This window comes from Musa acuminata, chromosome BXJ1-8 (assembly GCF_036884655.1).
Source record: "Musa acuminata AAA Group cultivar baxijiao chromosome BXJ1-8, Cavendish_Baxijiao_AAA, whole genome shotgun sequence".
NCBI lineage: Eukaryota > Viridiplantae > Streptophyta > Magnoliopsida > Zingiberales > Musaceae > Musa > Musa acuminata.
The window spans coordinates 15,606,291-15,622,500 of NC_088334.1; the positions used below are offsets into that span (position 1 = coordinate 15,606,291).

General features: G+C 45.9%; 1 protein-coding gene across 3 annotated transcripts in view; it reads left to right on the top strand.

Moving 5' to 3' along the window:
* The window catches only part of LOC135587638 (serine/threonine-protein kinase ATG1c-like), a 28,954-nt gene extending 12,886 nt beyond the window's left edge, over window positions 1-16,068 (top strand). The window contains exons 8-13 of one of the 3 annotated variants that reach the window (XM_065079264.1): window positions 13,343-13,415; window positions 13,488-13,825; window positions 13,911-14,281; window positions 15,027-15,306; window positions 15,400-15,467; window positions 15,655-16,068. In XM_065079264.1, the coding sequence (XP_064935336.1) occupies window positions 13,343-13,415; window positions 13,488-13,825; window positions 13,911-14,281; window positions 15,027-15,306; window positions 15,400-15,467; window positions 15,655-15,888 (1,364 nt within the window). In that variant the 3' untranslated portion in view covers window positions 15,889-16,068. Of the gene's footprint in view, window positions 1-13,342; window positions 13,416-13,487; window positions 13,826-13,910; window positions 14,282-15,026; window positions 15,307-15,386; window positions 15,468-15,654 lie in introns of those variants that run through there. The other 2 variants (XM_065079263.1, XM_065079265.1) reach the window with 2 other exon arrangements.
* Window positions 16,069-16,210: the final 142 nt, after the last annotated feature.

Sequence of the window (16,210 nt, forward strand, 5' to 3'; positions counted from 1 at the left end):
AAAGTCAATCACACAAATTGAAACTAAAGAAGTTTAGATATCTTTAAGAATCATTCAACATTATGTTCAACAAAACAATGCTTGATGTCTTAATGAAAATATAATGATGATTTGACAGCATGCTTAACGAGTTTATATTTCGAACTTATACATGATAATTTTTGCAATCTTTTGAAAGTTCTTTTTCGGTGTTAATGAATGATGTATGTTTTTATTTGGCATAAATAAAAAAGGCATGCTCCTATGAAATCAATCTTACGAATTGAATCACTAAAAAGAAGAAAGCTTTCTCCTTAAAAAATTTCTTTACTTTATCGACTTTTCAAAAAGGAGAGACTAATGAACCTATCTTTATTCTTAGAATCTCCTGAAAATGATTTTGATTTAATGATTTGAATTTAAATGAGTTTTATCTTGATTTTTCAAGATTTATAACTTGAGATTTCTTATGTATTAATCAAGATATTGTATCATTTGATCTTTTATGTTTCTTTTTGCTATTTATAAAAAAAAGAGATTTGTTGAAATAAATCATGTCTTATGACATTCATGAAAAATTGAGACATTATGCATGAATCGAATTCTCATGAGAATATATTTACGTTGTCTTCATTAAATTTTCTTGAAAAGATTTTGATGATTTTGATCATTTGAATTTGAATGAGTCTTTACCTATATCGTGATTTTGATTCCTCGGGATTACTTGAGATTTGAATTTGAATCATAAAATTTCTTATGCATAAATTGAAATCTTTTTCTCCTGCGTTTCCTTTTGTGATTTACTAAAGAGAATATCTTTTTAGGAATTCATGACTTAAAATTTCTTTTAAAGATCTTTTACTATTTGATCTCCTATTATTCTACTTGCTATATATTAAAAAGAAGTATTGTTGAACTCATGATCTTGGATTCTCGGAATCAAATCTTGATATTTTCCTTAATTGAATCAAGATCCCTCACTTTTTATTCTCAAATGATTTCTTGCAGTTTATTAATGAGAATATTTGTCCTAATGAATCACAATGTTTCCATGATTTTTTTTTTATACTCACAACTTGAGATGATGTGCTTTGAAGTTTGGAACATGATATACATAACTTGATTTTTCTTTCATCTTTTGAAACTCCCTTGTATTCATTTAGTGTATATCCAATCACCCAATTAATTTTTGATATTCTTCATGTGATGAAATGGATGTAATGATATGAATGCATGAAATACTAATGATATTGTTTTGATGCTCTAAAATGATATAAATTTGCTAGCTTATGAGTATCATGTATGATATGATGATTGATTTATTTTTAGTATCATGCATAGAGTAAGGATTGTTAGTGTAAACAACTTTGAGAGCCGTGGCCTCAGGGCCGACGTGGCTCGGTTCGGGTCCGATCGGGACGGGGTCGCCGTCTCCTCCGGGCAGGGGCTCGTCGTCCGCGCGGCCGGCGGGGACCCTCGGCTTCGCACCTGCACAAAGGTTGGGTCGGGAGGCTCGACCCGACCCCTCCGACGATCAAGTTAGCAGAGGATGTGGAGGGGGTTTCAGAAGAAGAAGTGTTTGTATGTGTGTCCCCCCCTTTCTGATGAACGAGAGGGTATTTATAGGGAAGCTTACTGCTGTTTGATGTGCTCGCCTGCAGGAGGCAGGCTGATAGCGTTTGACATGGGCGCTGGCGTGGCGTGAAGAATCGCGCCTGAGTAGGCGTTAATGCGCCTCAACCGGTGTTCCGGTTCGGTTGACCGAGTGCAGTCGCGCCGACCGAGGCGTGAGGCGTCGGCTGACGTCAGCTGAGTCTTATCATAATTACTATCCTCATCATATTCCCCCCCGGAAAGAAGCTATGCGTCAGACGTTGTAACGGGAGTCCGAGGCATGGTTTAAGCTTTCAGACGGGCTGGCCGCGAAGGCGCGGTCTCGGGAAAAATGACGTTGAGGAGCACGACGCAGGTGGGCTGGCCGCGCAGGTGTGTCTCGGGGCCAAGGGCCGAGGTGCCGAGGAGCACGACGCAGGCGGGCTAGCCGCGCAGGCGTGTCTCGGGGAGCATGGGGCCGAGAAGCACGACGCAGGCGGGCTGGCCGCGCAGGTTTGTTCCGGAAAGCATGGGGCCGAGGAGCACGACATAGGCGGGCTGGCCACGCAGGTGTGTCTCGGGAACATGGAGCCGAGGAGCACGACGCAGGCGGGCTGGTCGTGCAGGTGTGTCTCGGGAGGCATGGGGCCGAGGAGCACGACGCAGGCGGGCAGGCTGCGTAGGTGTGTCTCGGGAACATGGAGCCGAGGAGCACGACGCAGGCGGGCAGGCCGCGCAAGTGTGGTCTCGGGCATCATGCGGCCGAGGAGCACGACGCAGGTGGGTAGACCGCGCAGGTGTGGTCTCGAGTGTCATGCGGCCGAGTAGCACGACGCAGGCGGGCAGACCGCGCAGGCGTGGTCTCGAGCGTCATGCGGCCGAGTAATGAGGTTCGGACGGGAAGGCCGCCCTGAGGGGGGCTCGGTAGTCTACGACCGAGGGATGAGGTTCGGACGGGAAGGTCGCCCTGAGGGGAGCTCGGCCGTCTACGGCCGAGGCAAGTGGCTCGGGCCGAGGGACACAACTCAGGCGGGCAGGCCGCGCTGAGGTGGACTCGGGCAGTCTATGTCCGAGGGATCTGATAAAGGCCAAAGGATGTGACTCAAGCGGGCAGGCCGAGTGAGGTGGAGTTGGGCAGTGCATGGCCGAGGGAAGTGTCTCGGACCGAGGGACACAACTCAGGCGGGCAGGCCGCGCTGAGGTAGACTCAAGTAGTCTATGGCCGAGGGAAGTGGCTCAGACCGAGGGACACAACTCAGGCGGGCAGGCCGCGCTGAGGTGGACTCGGGTAGTCCATGGCCGAGGGAAGTGGCTCGGACCGAGGGACACAACTCAGGCGGGCAGGCCGCGCTGAGGTGGACTCGGGTAGTCCATGACCGAGCCGTGTAGAGTCAGAGGGGTTTAAGTTGGGGCCAACCGCGAGCCGAGAGGGGGTCAGGTAGATACTGAACCTTCGCTCAGAAGAGACTGAGGCAGGGCTTAGATTTCTTTTCATGAGGACTACATCGGGTAGCCACCGCAGGTGCTTGGCCTCTCTTATGGAGCTCGCGGTCGGAGGTCGTCCCTTCTCCTCACGGTCGCCCAGGCCTCGGCTGCGATGTACCGGTTAGCCCGCTGGAGCATCTCTGGCACCGTAGCGGGGGGTCGCTCCACGAGGGACCAGAGGAATCTGGAAGGTCGCAGGCCTATTATAAACGCCTGCACCAACAGAGAAGGGTGAGTGTCCGGCAAACCCCGGATTTGCGTGGCAAAGCGATCCACAAAATGTGAGAGGGGCTCGTCCTCCCTTTGTTTGAGTCCGAGGAGCAGTGTCGTGGAGGGCCTTGGCCATGCATAGACTACGAAGTGGAGCTCGAAGTCATTGGTGAGCTAGTCGAAAGAAGCAATCGTTCCGGTCTTCAAGCCGCCGTACCACGCGTGGGCCGGCCCTCTCATAGTGGTAGGAAACGCTCTGCACATCAGGGCATCAGAGGTTCCGTATAGCGCCATTTGGGCGCGAAAAGCGGTTACGTGGTCCGTCGGGTCGGCGGAGCCATCGTAAGCGTCCAGAGAGGGGAGCTGGAAGTCCAGGGGGACTGTCAGATCTCGTATCTCGGGCGTGAAGGGAGACCCTTGGTGTGCGTCCTCCCCGAGCTCTCCCTTGGACATGCGAACCTCTTTCTGCACCTCGTCGAGTCGCTGGCTGACGAAGCGCAACTGGGCCCGCAGGGAGTCCGAAGAGAGTGCCTCGGGTTCTGGGCGGCCGCTCGGGTTTGCTATCACTAGATCCCCGAGTGGGGCCGGCCGGACTCGAGGCAAAGTGGGGGGCTCCGGAAGCGTCATGTGGGCCCGAACGGGCGTCTTGCGTTGTCGTAGTGGTTCGATCGCAGGCGGGTGCGCCGGATGAGAAATGAGCGGGATAATGGTTTGCACCATTTCCATCAGGGCTCGGACTTGAAGAGCGAGGTCCTGAAAGGCCTCGGACGACACGGGCGCTGAGTCGGCTGGGGCGCCGTCTGGCGGCGACAAGCCCGGGTCGTTGAATATTCACCAATATCGTTCGAAGGTCGTGGCGGGGTGTTCGTCACGATGGTCTCTGTGCGGGGGAGGTTCCCCCGAGGCTTCGGTCGGGTGTGACCTCTCAGCCGTGGGCTCATCTGAGCCGTTCGGGTGGTCACCCGACATTCCGGGCCCTCCTTCTAGCGCCAATCTGTTAGTGTAAACAACTTTGAGAGCCGTGGCCTCGGGGCCGACGCGGCTCGGTTCGGGTCCGGACGTCGGGTATCTCTCCGGGGAGTGCCTCGAGCCCCCGGGGTCGGTCCGGTGCAGTGGTTCGATCGGGACGGGGTCGCCGTCTCCTCCGGGCAGGGGCTCGTCATCCGCGCGGCCGGCGGGGACCCTCGGCTTCGCACCTGCACAAAGGTCGGGTCGGGAGGCTCGACCCGACCCCTCCGACGATCAAGTTAGCAAAGGATGTGGAGGGGGTTTCAGAAGAAGAAGTGTTTGTATGTGTGTCCCCCCCTTTCTGATGAATGAGAGAGTATTTATAGGGAAGCTTACTGCTGTTTGATGTGCCCGCCTGCAGGAGGCAGGCTGATAGCGTCTGACATGGGCGCTGGCGTGGCGTGAAGAACCGCGCCTGAGTAGGCGTTAATGCGCCTCGGCCGGTGTTCCGGTTCGGTTGATCGAGTGCAGTCGCGCCGATCGAGGCGTGAGGCTTCGGTTGACGTCAGCCGAGTCTTATCGTAATTACTATCCTCATCAAGGATGATATGTAAAGTTTTAAATTTGTGCATGTTGTAAGTTGAAACTATAATGATACACAAACATATTGAAATAATGATTGAAACATTAATGTAATTATGAATGATGATTTGATATTATGCATGCAATACTTCAACTTATGATAATAATGCATGCAATGATAAAATATTCATGATGAAAAATTGTTTTGACATTCATAACTTGATTTTTCATCTTTGATTATTTATCTTTTGTCCTGATTTGAAAATTGTTGTAAAGGGAAAAAGAGATACGAAACTTTATTCTTCCCTTCTTTTTGACAATGACAAAGGTGGAGAAAAATTGCTAGCTTGCTCATCTTAAAAGAGAAGCAAGAAGTGCTATCTTGCAAATCTCAAGAAGCACAAATGCAAACTTACAATATTTGTAATTTTGTATATCATTAAACTTTATGATGATTTGGTGATTATGCATGTTCTAAAATGTTGTAAGATTCACTAGCTTGCATGATGTAGAACTTGCTATCTTGAATATCACCAAGAAGTACTATCTTGCCTATCTCAAGAAGCAAAAAATGTTAACTTAGCACATCTAGCAAAACTTATATTTCAAGAAGCAAGAGTTGCTTTCTTGAACATCTCAAAATTGCTAGCTTGCATGTTTTAAAATGTTATAAAATTATTGCTAGCTTGCATGATGATAAAATTGAAGATTATGTTTAGTATACGATGATTTGACATTATATCCAAACATTTGAAAGTTACACTTCTCCTTTTTGTTGATGACAAATCGGGAGAAGTTTGATCATGTTATGTATGATGACGTGTTGCAAAATATTCATGATGAAATTTGCAATGACTTAAATTCAGTTTGAATTCAAGGTTCTATCAATATGGCATATTGATAGAGGGAGTTAAGGTTAACTCCGTCATCGATTGGTTGTCATCATCAAAAAGGGGGAGATTGTTGAATCTCGAATTTTGATGATGAAATCAATTGATAAGTGTTTATGATTTAATCTGCGTTTTGAGTGACGCAGGATGCTTCAATCAGGGAGAGACAATTAAAGCAGGAAGAATCATGTTGGGCCGGAGGAAAACATGTCAGAAGATTGGACGTCGGGCCGAAGGATCGGTCGACGTATCGACAAAAGGCTTCGGGCTATGGATTCGGGCATCGGGCCAAGAAGAGCGTATATTGCGCCAAGGATATCGGAGTTGCGGATGTCAATTAGCCGATTGGACAATAGGCCGTACGAGAGGACGATGTGCCGAAGAATCGGATGAAGCGTCGATGGACCAATGACATGCCGGACTACATGATTCATTCTTAGTAATAATTGTCTAGATCGAAGTGTGTTTTTATGTGTGTAGGATTAACTACGATAGCAAGACATAAAGCAAAATGAAGTCCCGGAGTCAAGAACGCGATTTCGTTGGGAGTTCGATAGTTCGTCGAAAGTCCGGACACTCGTCGGAAGTTCTGTTGGAACCAACCGAGAAGTCCATGAGCTTGCCAAAGAAGCTCGTCGGAACTCGCCAAGAAGATCGTCGTAAAGTCCAGGAGCTTGCCGGGAGTCCGTCGGAACATTGCCGAGAGATCATCGGAAGTTCGCCGGAAGCTCGTCGGAAGAAATCAGACTTATCTTGCTTAGAATATGTCTTAGGAATCGTAGTTAGCACATAATTAAAGTTGGGATTGGGAGGTAATCCCATCAACTCAGTTAAGGGTCAACTAAGCCCGAACTTGGGCTGGTTTAAGTCGGATTCAAGGCCCAACCAGGGTGTTGAAACCCTGGCCGACGGTGGCACCGCTTTGTCACGGACAAACTTCGAAACAAGGTGTTTGATGTAATGCTTATGTATGTCCGTGTCTTTTGGCATGTTCATGCCTTGTACAGAATGTAAAGGGGCGGCCGAAGGCTTAATAGTCCCACTTTAGTTGGGTTGGTGGCCTCTTTAGGCTTGTAAATAAAGGTTGTGTCATGTGGACACGTGCGAGAGCTTTTCGATCTGTAATGGACCATTTTACCCTTTGTTGTGCAACTGTTCAGAGCTTGTAAAGTCTGTTTGTAATTTGCATTGTTTATAAAGTGTTTTTCGGACATGTTTGCTTGTGGATCCCGAGTGAGGCGTTTTCTCTGTCTTGTTCTCTCTTTTGTGGGTCCTAAGGGACCAGGGGAGGCTTCGGGGAGGTTGACCTTTGCGGACGGACACGCAAGGGTGCCGCACGACTTAGGCAAAATCAGCTAAGTCCGTGTCAGATGGTATTAGAGCGGGACAAGCACTCGTAGAAACACTTAGCATGCAAACGTGGGGGACCTAGCGGGGCTGCGTTGAGGGCAGTTAGCACACGCGCGACCGTTTGAGGGAAAACGGGCATGGAGATGTAGGGAAAAGAGTCGCTCAGAGGAGCGGGCATCTGAGATTGGCATTCAGAGGAATGGCCAACCCTTTGCGCAAGAGGCACCACGAGAACAGGCAAGCTTGGAAGAATTTGGAGCGCACAAAAGTTGGGATGGCTGAGTTTGAGCTACGGCTCAACGTTGACAACTATACTTGATGGTGCTCTAGGCAAGCGAGGCGCTTGGCAAGAATGAGACCATGCAAGGTGGAATGAGTTGCTCAACGACCAAAAGAGTTATGCAAAGCTCACAGAGGTGAGGGGAATTGCTAACTCGAAGAATTTGGTACTCATGCATGGGCTTGTATGCGGACGATGGAATGTTCGTGGCCATCCCAAGGCGACCGAAACTCGGCGCCATGGAGCATTGAAACTTTCTCTTCGGCATATGAAGGATACGTCCGTCGGAGGCTAAAGTGTGCAACGAGTTCAGCATGTTGCTAGGCCTTGAGGGGTGCAGTGGGGGCTGTATTGACATGGAGTCGCAATCTAGCAAGTACGTTTGCAGGAGGCAGAACAGTGCACAGTTTGTTCAGCAGATCGGAGTAGTCCAAGGGGATGGTGGTCTCCGAAACGAAGAGAGGTGTTGCTCCAACGGGATAGTTATCCAGGAGGGATAAGTCCCGGCTCTCCAGAGGGAGAATCATGTGAGACGGACCTCACATGTTGAGGAGGAGTACCTCAACAAACAACAACTCCACGAAGCTCGATGGACTGAGCAAGCGGCGAGGAGTTGTCGCACGATCTCGCTCGAGAGAATGCATTGGTGGATGCATTGCGAGATCAAGTGGGGGAGCGACCTAAAGCAACTTAAATGAAGGCACACTTGGAGTCGATATGGAGATCGGACTCAAGGGAGGGCTAACCCGTGGAATGGTGGGCGCGAGGGCCACCATCTACTCAATGCAACAACGAGGAGCGGAGCAACTTGGGTGTAACTTGGCGAAGTACCCAAGCCGCATGAAGAGAGCCAGCATAGAAGATGGAACATGGAGCAGAGGCATAGTGCTTTCCTTAGACAGAGGTCAAGGACATGAACTCTTGCAGAGGCAAGAGCAGGATCATGTTGTTCCATAGGTCATTCATTTCTGACGGAGCGGACTCATCTTGCATGGTGCCAAAGACGAAGGGAGCTTCGGGGCACATGCACTTCATCTCGGAGGAGCATTTGATGGAAGAACTAAGGCGACTCAATTTGTGGAGGCGAAGTTGAGTTCAGAAGGCCTTAGCACGGGGCAAGAGGACGCAGAGGCGGGTACTCTTGAAGAATATGCCACAGTGTTGCCATTCAAGTTGCCAGGAAGGAAGCAATGCACAGCGGAGATTGTGCTGGTAGGGGCAGAGGCCCAGGATCCAAACAATGGTGCACAAATTACAGTGAAGTCGGTGGACTTCGAGAGCTACTAGGCGACGGACTGTCCTAGAGCGGTGCTTCATCTAGGTGTGACCCAAGAGTGGGTGGATGAAGGTCGATTGCCAAAGGAGCGAACAAAATCGAAGGTGGAGGAGACCCTGCGATGTATTGGCAGAGGCCACACATGGAGGGTTCACAATTCGAGTTTATTCCACAAGGATCAGAATGCAATGGAGATGTCACCAGGAGGCGACATGGTGCAGCGGATCGTGGTGGAACAGTTCATGGCAATGCGATACACACGACTCAGTCCCGGGAGGGACTAGATCATATGGAGGTATGATCGGGAGCTACTGGGAGCTCCACTTCGGTGAACAACACGACGGCAAGAAGGGCTATGGATTCAAGGAGTGAAGGCTATGGTACCGCAGAGGCGGGTCTTCCGGGCATGCATCGAATTTTGCATCGGATGAAAACCTTGGTCATCAGCATATGGGGGCTGGGTTCCACCAAGGGAAAAGTTCGAATGCAAGTACCAGTGAGTTCCATGGGTGGGACTTGATCATGCAGAGGTATGATCGGAGCAGCTGGAGAGTTGGACTGCTCCAGAGCTCATATTTGCTTAAGGGAGCCCGACAAGTCAGAGGACAAGGTCGAGTAAGCGAACGTTGCTACCAAGGAAGCTAAGGAGAACAGAATCGGTGCAAATCCTACAACGTGATGGCAGAGGCCATGCATGGGAGTTGCAGTCTGTCTTTCCATTGACCAAACATTCTGCTTGGAGAACACAGAGGTGTTGAAGCAGGGGGTCGAAAGGGGCGAGGAAGCGATGACGAGTCCAGAGGGACTTAGCTACCCAAAATCAAGCATCAGTTAGAATGGAGGTGGACTCGGAGGAGTACCACAGAGGCATGTCTACTGATTGTGAAGAAAAGGGATGCAGATGCGAGTCGACGGATAGTAGTGCCATGGGCATTGACAGCGCCATGGTACCGCAGAGGTGGGACTTCCGTGAAAAGCATTAATCCCTTGCTCTCATGGAGGGAGAGTGTTTGGTCGTGAAAGGGGCCGAGGAGGTGGAGCATGCAGAGGCAATCTCCAAGTACCGAGACAAGGCTGAAGGGCAGAGGCCAAGAAACTTCGTAAGACCGGTGTCAACAAGTTTTCATCAAGATAGCCGTAAGTGAAGGACTTCGGGTCATGCAAGAGTGCACGACCAAGGAACGAAGCAGGCAGTACGCGGTGCTGTACCTTTGCTACTCAGTAGAGTAGGCGGCAGGGTTGATGGAGAAGACGGTACAATCCCAGAGGCGACCTCATCTATCAGAGAATTACTCCAAGTTGGGGTGAAAACTTCCCGCATTCCAGAAGTTCGATGGCATTGAGAAGGTGAATCATAGTAGCTAACTCAACGCAAGGAGTGCAAACACTTCAAGTGCTTCAGAAGTGTGAGCAAAGAGCAGGCGAAGGCCAGTAACCAGCTCGATGCATGAAGTACAACCTCGAGGAGGCGGGTGAAGTCAAGTAACCTTTGCCTTCTCAACTCTTAAGAGAATGGGCGAAATCGAGTACCCCAATTCTCTTATCTATCCAGCAGAGGAGCTCTGCAAAAGTTCAAAGACCCTTCGAAGATGATGGAAGATAATAGTTGTCAAATCCTCACCAACGGTGATCAGTGCTACTGAGAGTAGATTGTCCGCCTCATTTCCCAACGAAATGCCAATCGATAGCGGAAGTGATGCGAACCTACTTGGATGTGACAACTAACAGAAAGAAGAGTCAATGAGCAGATTTTGTGGAGGAAGGACCTGAAACTTCAGAAGTTTGCGAGATGATGCTCGTTAAAGCTCCAACAAGCATCCACCCAGTTCAAGTAGCATGAGGAATTTCTGAGAGACTGGCGCAGTAAGGATGGTCTTTTCCTTCATCTGGCGGATCCGCAGGAATCAACAAAGATCAACACAACTCAGCCAACCCCACAACAGAGTCAAAGTCATTGGTGAGTTGTAGCAGCATGGCGGATCAAAGGTTCGACTACTCAAAAACAGCAGCGGAGAGCAGCTGGGAGCCAGGAGGCGCATTGCAGCTGGAGCAGAAGATTGAAGACTCAGCAAAGGCGAAGAGTTGCAGTGTTCACAAAGGCTTCGACGAGGACGTCGAAGGGATAAGTGGGGGAGAATGTCACGGACAAACTTCGAAACAAGGTGTTTGATGTAATGCTTATGTATGTCCGTGTCTTTTGGCATGTTCATGCCTTGTACAGAATGTAAAGGGGCGGCCGAAGGCTTTAATAGTCCTACTTTAGTTGGGTTGGTGGCCTCTTTAGGCTTGTAAATAAAGGTTGTGTCATGTGGACACGTGCGAGAGCTTTTCGGTCTGTAATGGATCATTTTACCCTTTGTTGTGCAACTGTTCAGAGCTTGTAAAGTCTGTTTGTAATTTGCATTGTCTATAAAGTGTTTTTCGGACATGTTTGCTTGTGGATCCCGAGTGAGGCGTTTTCTCTGTCTTGTTCTCTCTTTTGTGGGTCCTAAGGGACCAGGGGAGGCTTCGGGGAGGCTGACCTTTGCGGACGGACACGCAAGGGTGCCGCACGACTTAGGCAAAATCAGCTAAGTCCGTGTCAGCTTGGGGAACAACACTCCAGGAAATCTGGGCGGTGGTACCGCCGACAGTAATGCTGCCAGCGGTGGTACCGCCTAGTGGCAGATCCTACGGTGGTAGTGCCGCCTAGTACCCAGGAAACCTGGGATGAGACCTTTTTAGGCTCCGAGTTTGAATCAACTTAAAGCCTATAAATACCCCTCTCATCTCTGGTTAACAAATACAAGCACAGAGAGTTTAAAAGTGAGAAAATGCTATAGAAATCTCTTGAGAAATCCCCTCCTCTAGCTGAAACTTAGAATTCTGTTTAGAGAGGAGTGTGTGCTTGTAAAGGTTGTCTCCTAAACCAGTGAAAAGGAGAAGATAGGTGTAAGAAGGAGGTTGATCTTCGCCTATTAAAGGAAGATCGATAGTGGATGCCGGTGGCCTCGACGGAAGAGGAATCGATGGAGTGGATGTAGGTCACGACGACCAAACCACTACAAAAATCCGGTTTGCCTTTTCTTTTGTGCAATTTATCTTACTGCAAACCTCCTTACTTGCTTACTGCTTTCAATACGTTTACGAATACGCTTTCAAGTTGAACAAGTTTCCGAAATCGGTTTTATCGTACGAAACGACGTGATTTTACCACTGCACTAATTCACCCCCCCTCCCCTTCTTAGTGCCGACTCATTCCTATGTGATTGACTCCATTTGATCTAAACACCCTTTGTGCATCATGTTTGTCGAATATGTCCATTTTAACTCAAGGCTTTGATCAGAAGTCTGTGAAACCTAAAGCAGCAATTTTGAAGCATAGAAGATCTAGATGGAATCTCGTACTCCCTATAGAACTCTAGGGATAGAAATGTATTAATACTTGGATGCTGATGCAGCAATTTTGAAGCATAGAAGATCTAGATCAAATCTCATACTCCCTATGGAACTCTAGGGATAACAATGTATTAATACTTGGATGCTGATAATTCGCACTGATGAGTTGAATAGAAAATTGACACTTGTACAACTTAAATCTGTAGGATAGATAGTCAGTGATTTATTGCTAGGTTGATTGCTTACCAAATATATTAAAGGTTAACTGCACGTTTGTTGCTTTGACATTTTTCTTGCATAGCTTGTGCTATTCTGAGAACCATATAGCCCACTTGGAATCCTTCTTTATGGTTTTTGTAAAACTTGGGGGTGGTTTTGGGTAAGGTATGCAATTTCGTACCGTACCGGAGTTTCCACGTTCGCTCGATAAGTACGAAACTATATATATATATATATATATATATTTTTTTTTTTTTTTATAAAAGGTGACGTCGCATTCCTTCTCCCACGCGGGGTGATGTCGCCTCGTTTATATATCTATATATATATATATATATATAATATTTATAAAAGGCGACGTCACGTCGCCTCGTTTATATATATATATATATATATATGTATATATATATAAGATTATATATATTTATATATAAATATTATTATAAAAGGTGACGTCGCATCGCCTCAGCGACGTCACCGAAAAAGGCGACGCGACATCACCTTTTATAATATATATATATATATATATATATATATATATATATTTCGTTCCGTCCGGTAAGAGGCGGTCCATGTACTAGTAAGCTGACGGATCGGTACGTACCGCCCTTACCGGGCGGTATTATTCGAAATTGCATACCTTGGTTTTGGGGCTTTGCTACATTTTCGAAGGTATTGACATAAGGTTTTCTAGGAATGTTGAATTTTTAGAGGTGAATTTTGTTTGTTGACCTGTCATTTCAACTTTTGCCTTTTTCTGTCTGCCCCCTTTTTATCCTCACCTGTAGAGGCATAGGAGATGGAAAGCAATCAAAAACTGGTGGAACTTGCATTTGCTCATCCAGCCAAATTCTGGTTCTGGACCAGACTACTCAACGCTGATTGGTATTTATTCTCTTCTGTTTTCCTATAAAGCTGGGTAGTATGGGTTGGTATACTGACCGGTATATCAGTACCAGACCAGTCTGACCGGTTACTAAATTCGGTATTGGATTGAGATTTAAATCCTTGGGAGATGGACATTACCACAGAGCTGTCCCTCCATTAAAAATTTATATAAGATATTACCTTCTTGGTCAGAACCTCAGTATATAGTTTAAGCTTAATATTTCATGGCATCCTGTGTCATTCTAAATCATCAATTCCTTCCAGTGGAACGGTTAACATTTGAGGAGTTCTTCAATCATCAATTTCTTTCAGAACAGCCTTCCCTTCACAATGCAAGGTCAGAAATGTGTTTCAAATACTTATGTTTTTAGGAACTTCATAATTTTGACTTAAAACTGTGCATTTGCAGGATGAAACCTAAAAAGAGAGATGGAATTCCACTGGTTGAATTTAGTCAAATAAGATCATTGGGAGCAAATTCACATGATGACTGTCTGCCTTTCCCTTTAGATGAGGATTCTGGTGGGCAGGAAGGAAACCTTTCTCATCCCATGAGCAAGGGTTTAACAAAAACAATTTCTGACTTATCTTTTGATATTGGACATAGGAATCAAGCTTGTAGTCCATTAAAAGATATAGCTACTTCTTCCAAATATAATGGTTGTTGGCATGATTCTAGTGGGTCTCCTGGTCGAAACACCAAAGATATGAAGTCTTTCATGGAGCAAAAGCCTTCCTCTTCCAAAGGTCTGATATGTCTTTCTCAGCCTACTACAGTTTCCTAATACAGTATAACTTTAAAGATTATGCTAATTACTTCTGTGATCTGTAGATTCTGCAGTTGTAGATTCATTGGAATTTGTTGATCAAGACTATGTCCTTGTTCCTGGACCACCTCTGGAGATGTCATCTTCCTCAGTGAGTCCCTCGAGGCCGAGCAATTCACCATTCAAATCAGAAAGTTCACCAATTACATCTCCTAATTTTAGTGCATCAAGTGCACCAATGCCAATAACTGGTGCAGCAGTCGGTAATGCTGATGCCCTCAGAAACCTTGAAAGTTGTGGCTCTCCTGCATCAGGAACTTCGCATGGATCCATGGACATGGCTGATGTGTCGGAGCAGTCACCTGCTCACTTCATGATGAGGATTAGATCATTGCAGCAGTTTGCATCTGTCATAAAAGATGTGGTCAAAGAAAAGGTGAAGTTTGTGATTCTCATCTTATTTTCCTGTCTTACCTAACAGTATCTTATGTTGGACCTTTTATCAAATGATTAGTTTTTCTGATACCATTCTATGTTTTGGTTCCAGAATAACCCAAATTAAGGTTGAACAATGTTTATTTCTCCAAATGTGCTTGTGTTGCAATTATGCTGGTTAAAGCTCTTTGATCAAACTTCTTTAACGAATAGGAACCTCAATTTACTTCTCTAACTAATTTTTTCTAGTTTGTTTCTCATGGTTTTCGTTAATGTGCAATGATGCAAAATAACTGACCTTCAGATGAAATTGATTTTCTATTAATATAATACTTTCAATACTGAAGATATTGATATCTTTTCCACGAAATACAGCTTTGTCATTGGTATCAGCACTTCTCTGTCTAATTGGAACATAATTTTTTATGATAATCAACTAGATTAGCTGGTAAAGGATTTGACTGATAATAACAATGTCTTGGATCAAGTCCCATCTTCATCAATTACCTTTGTAAATAAAAAAATGCAAATAATAATAATCTAAACTCACGGTTTGGTTTTCTTAATATGTTTATTTCTACAATTAGTTATTCTCTAATGTTAGTCCATTTCTCTCATGTGCTAAAATACTGTTGGACTATGTAATTCTCAGTTAAATCATTTAGTTTAATTTTTTTAGCATTTGTTCTTGAGACTGTTGTTTGACTTGGTATCTTTCTGCAACATTGGGCTTAAAATAATAAAAGATTGAAGATGGTGGACAACTGGAAGCATTCTCAGTTCAGCTAGTGGTTCTTGCTATTTGGAAGCAAGCACTGCATATTTGCCATGCGCAGGCTGCATCAGCTATAGAAGGAAGTCAACGAGAAGTAAGAACCTGGAAAAACTGCATTTCCAACACGGTGGAATATGTCAGCTGTACAGATCCTCAAGCATCAGGTGCTGTTTGTTCAGAGATTGAGAGGGACTTTCTCCTAGGTGTCGAGTATGCTGAGGAGCTTGCCATGGACATTAGGCAGATGACAGGTACGATTTTAAGTTTTTATTTCGAACCCTTCGTTTTAGTACACATATATATTGTCTTTATTTCTGATCCTTAACATAAGAATCATGCAGTAGCTACTGAGCTGCCGGATGCAATTGAGATAATATTTCAATCTGCGCTTACATTGGGCAGACAGGGCGGTGTAAGTAAAACAATTTAGGTCTTTTAATTTTTCATTCTAGTTAGATAAGTTAATATCATTTTTAGTTGTACTGATGTGGATCTCATTATCCATTTCAAGTAATCATGAAAATGGAATTTTGTGGGTTATTTTTATCAATATCACCTCAATAGAACATAATTAACTATTTGTTGCTTGAAACAAACAGGTGGATGAGATGATGGGAAACGCAGAGAGGGCATCATCACGGTACTCAAAAGCAGTATGTCTGTTACATTTTCTTCTAGGAGAAGCACCGTCTCTCGCCCTCAACCCACCATTTTCCCCAACAAATTCGGACCGTTACCGCCTTCGTGTGTACATTGATGTTCTCAGCAATAGACATGGCCAGTCCCGGTTTCAAAGATTGGGCATCAAGTGCGAGGATCAATGGAGCTCATAAAACATTTCTTTTGAGCCGCTGGTTGATGTTCCATTACGTGTGGTATCAATTATTTTGTATAGTGATTCTTTTGCTGAATGGCTTGGCATGGTTGATGGTGTACTGTATGTAACGTAACCGTGAAATGATATTAACAACGCTGGCATTTAACACCTTTTAATTGAAAACATGGTTTTAGGAGATGTGTTGCTACGTGACATAGCTGTTGCAAATTACTGGTTGGCGCAATCCAAGTCGATCAGGTGCTTATTGTTCTTGATGCTTTTACCTACGCCGATCTAAAAGTTGAGACAAGGAAAGGCTGAGTCTTGGCTACCTATGT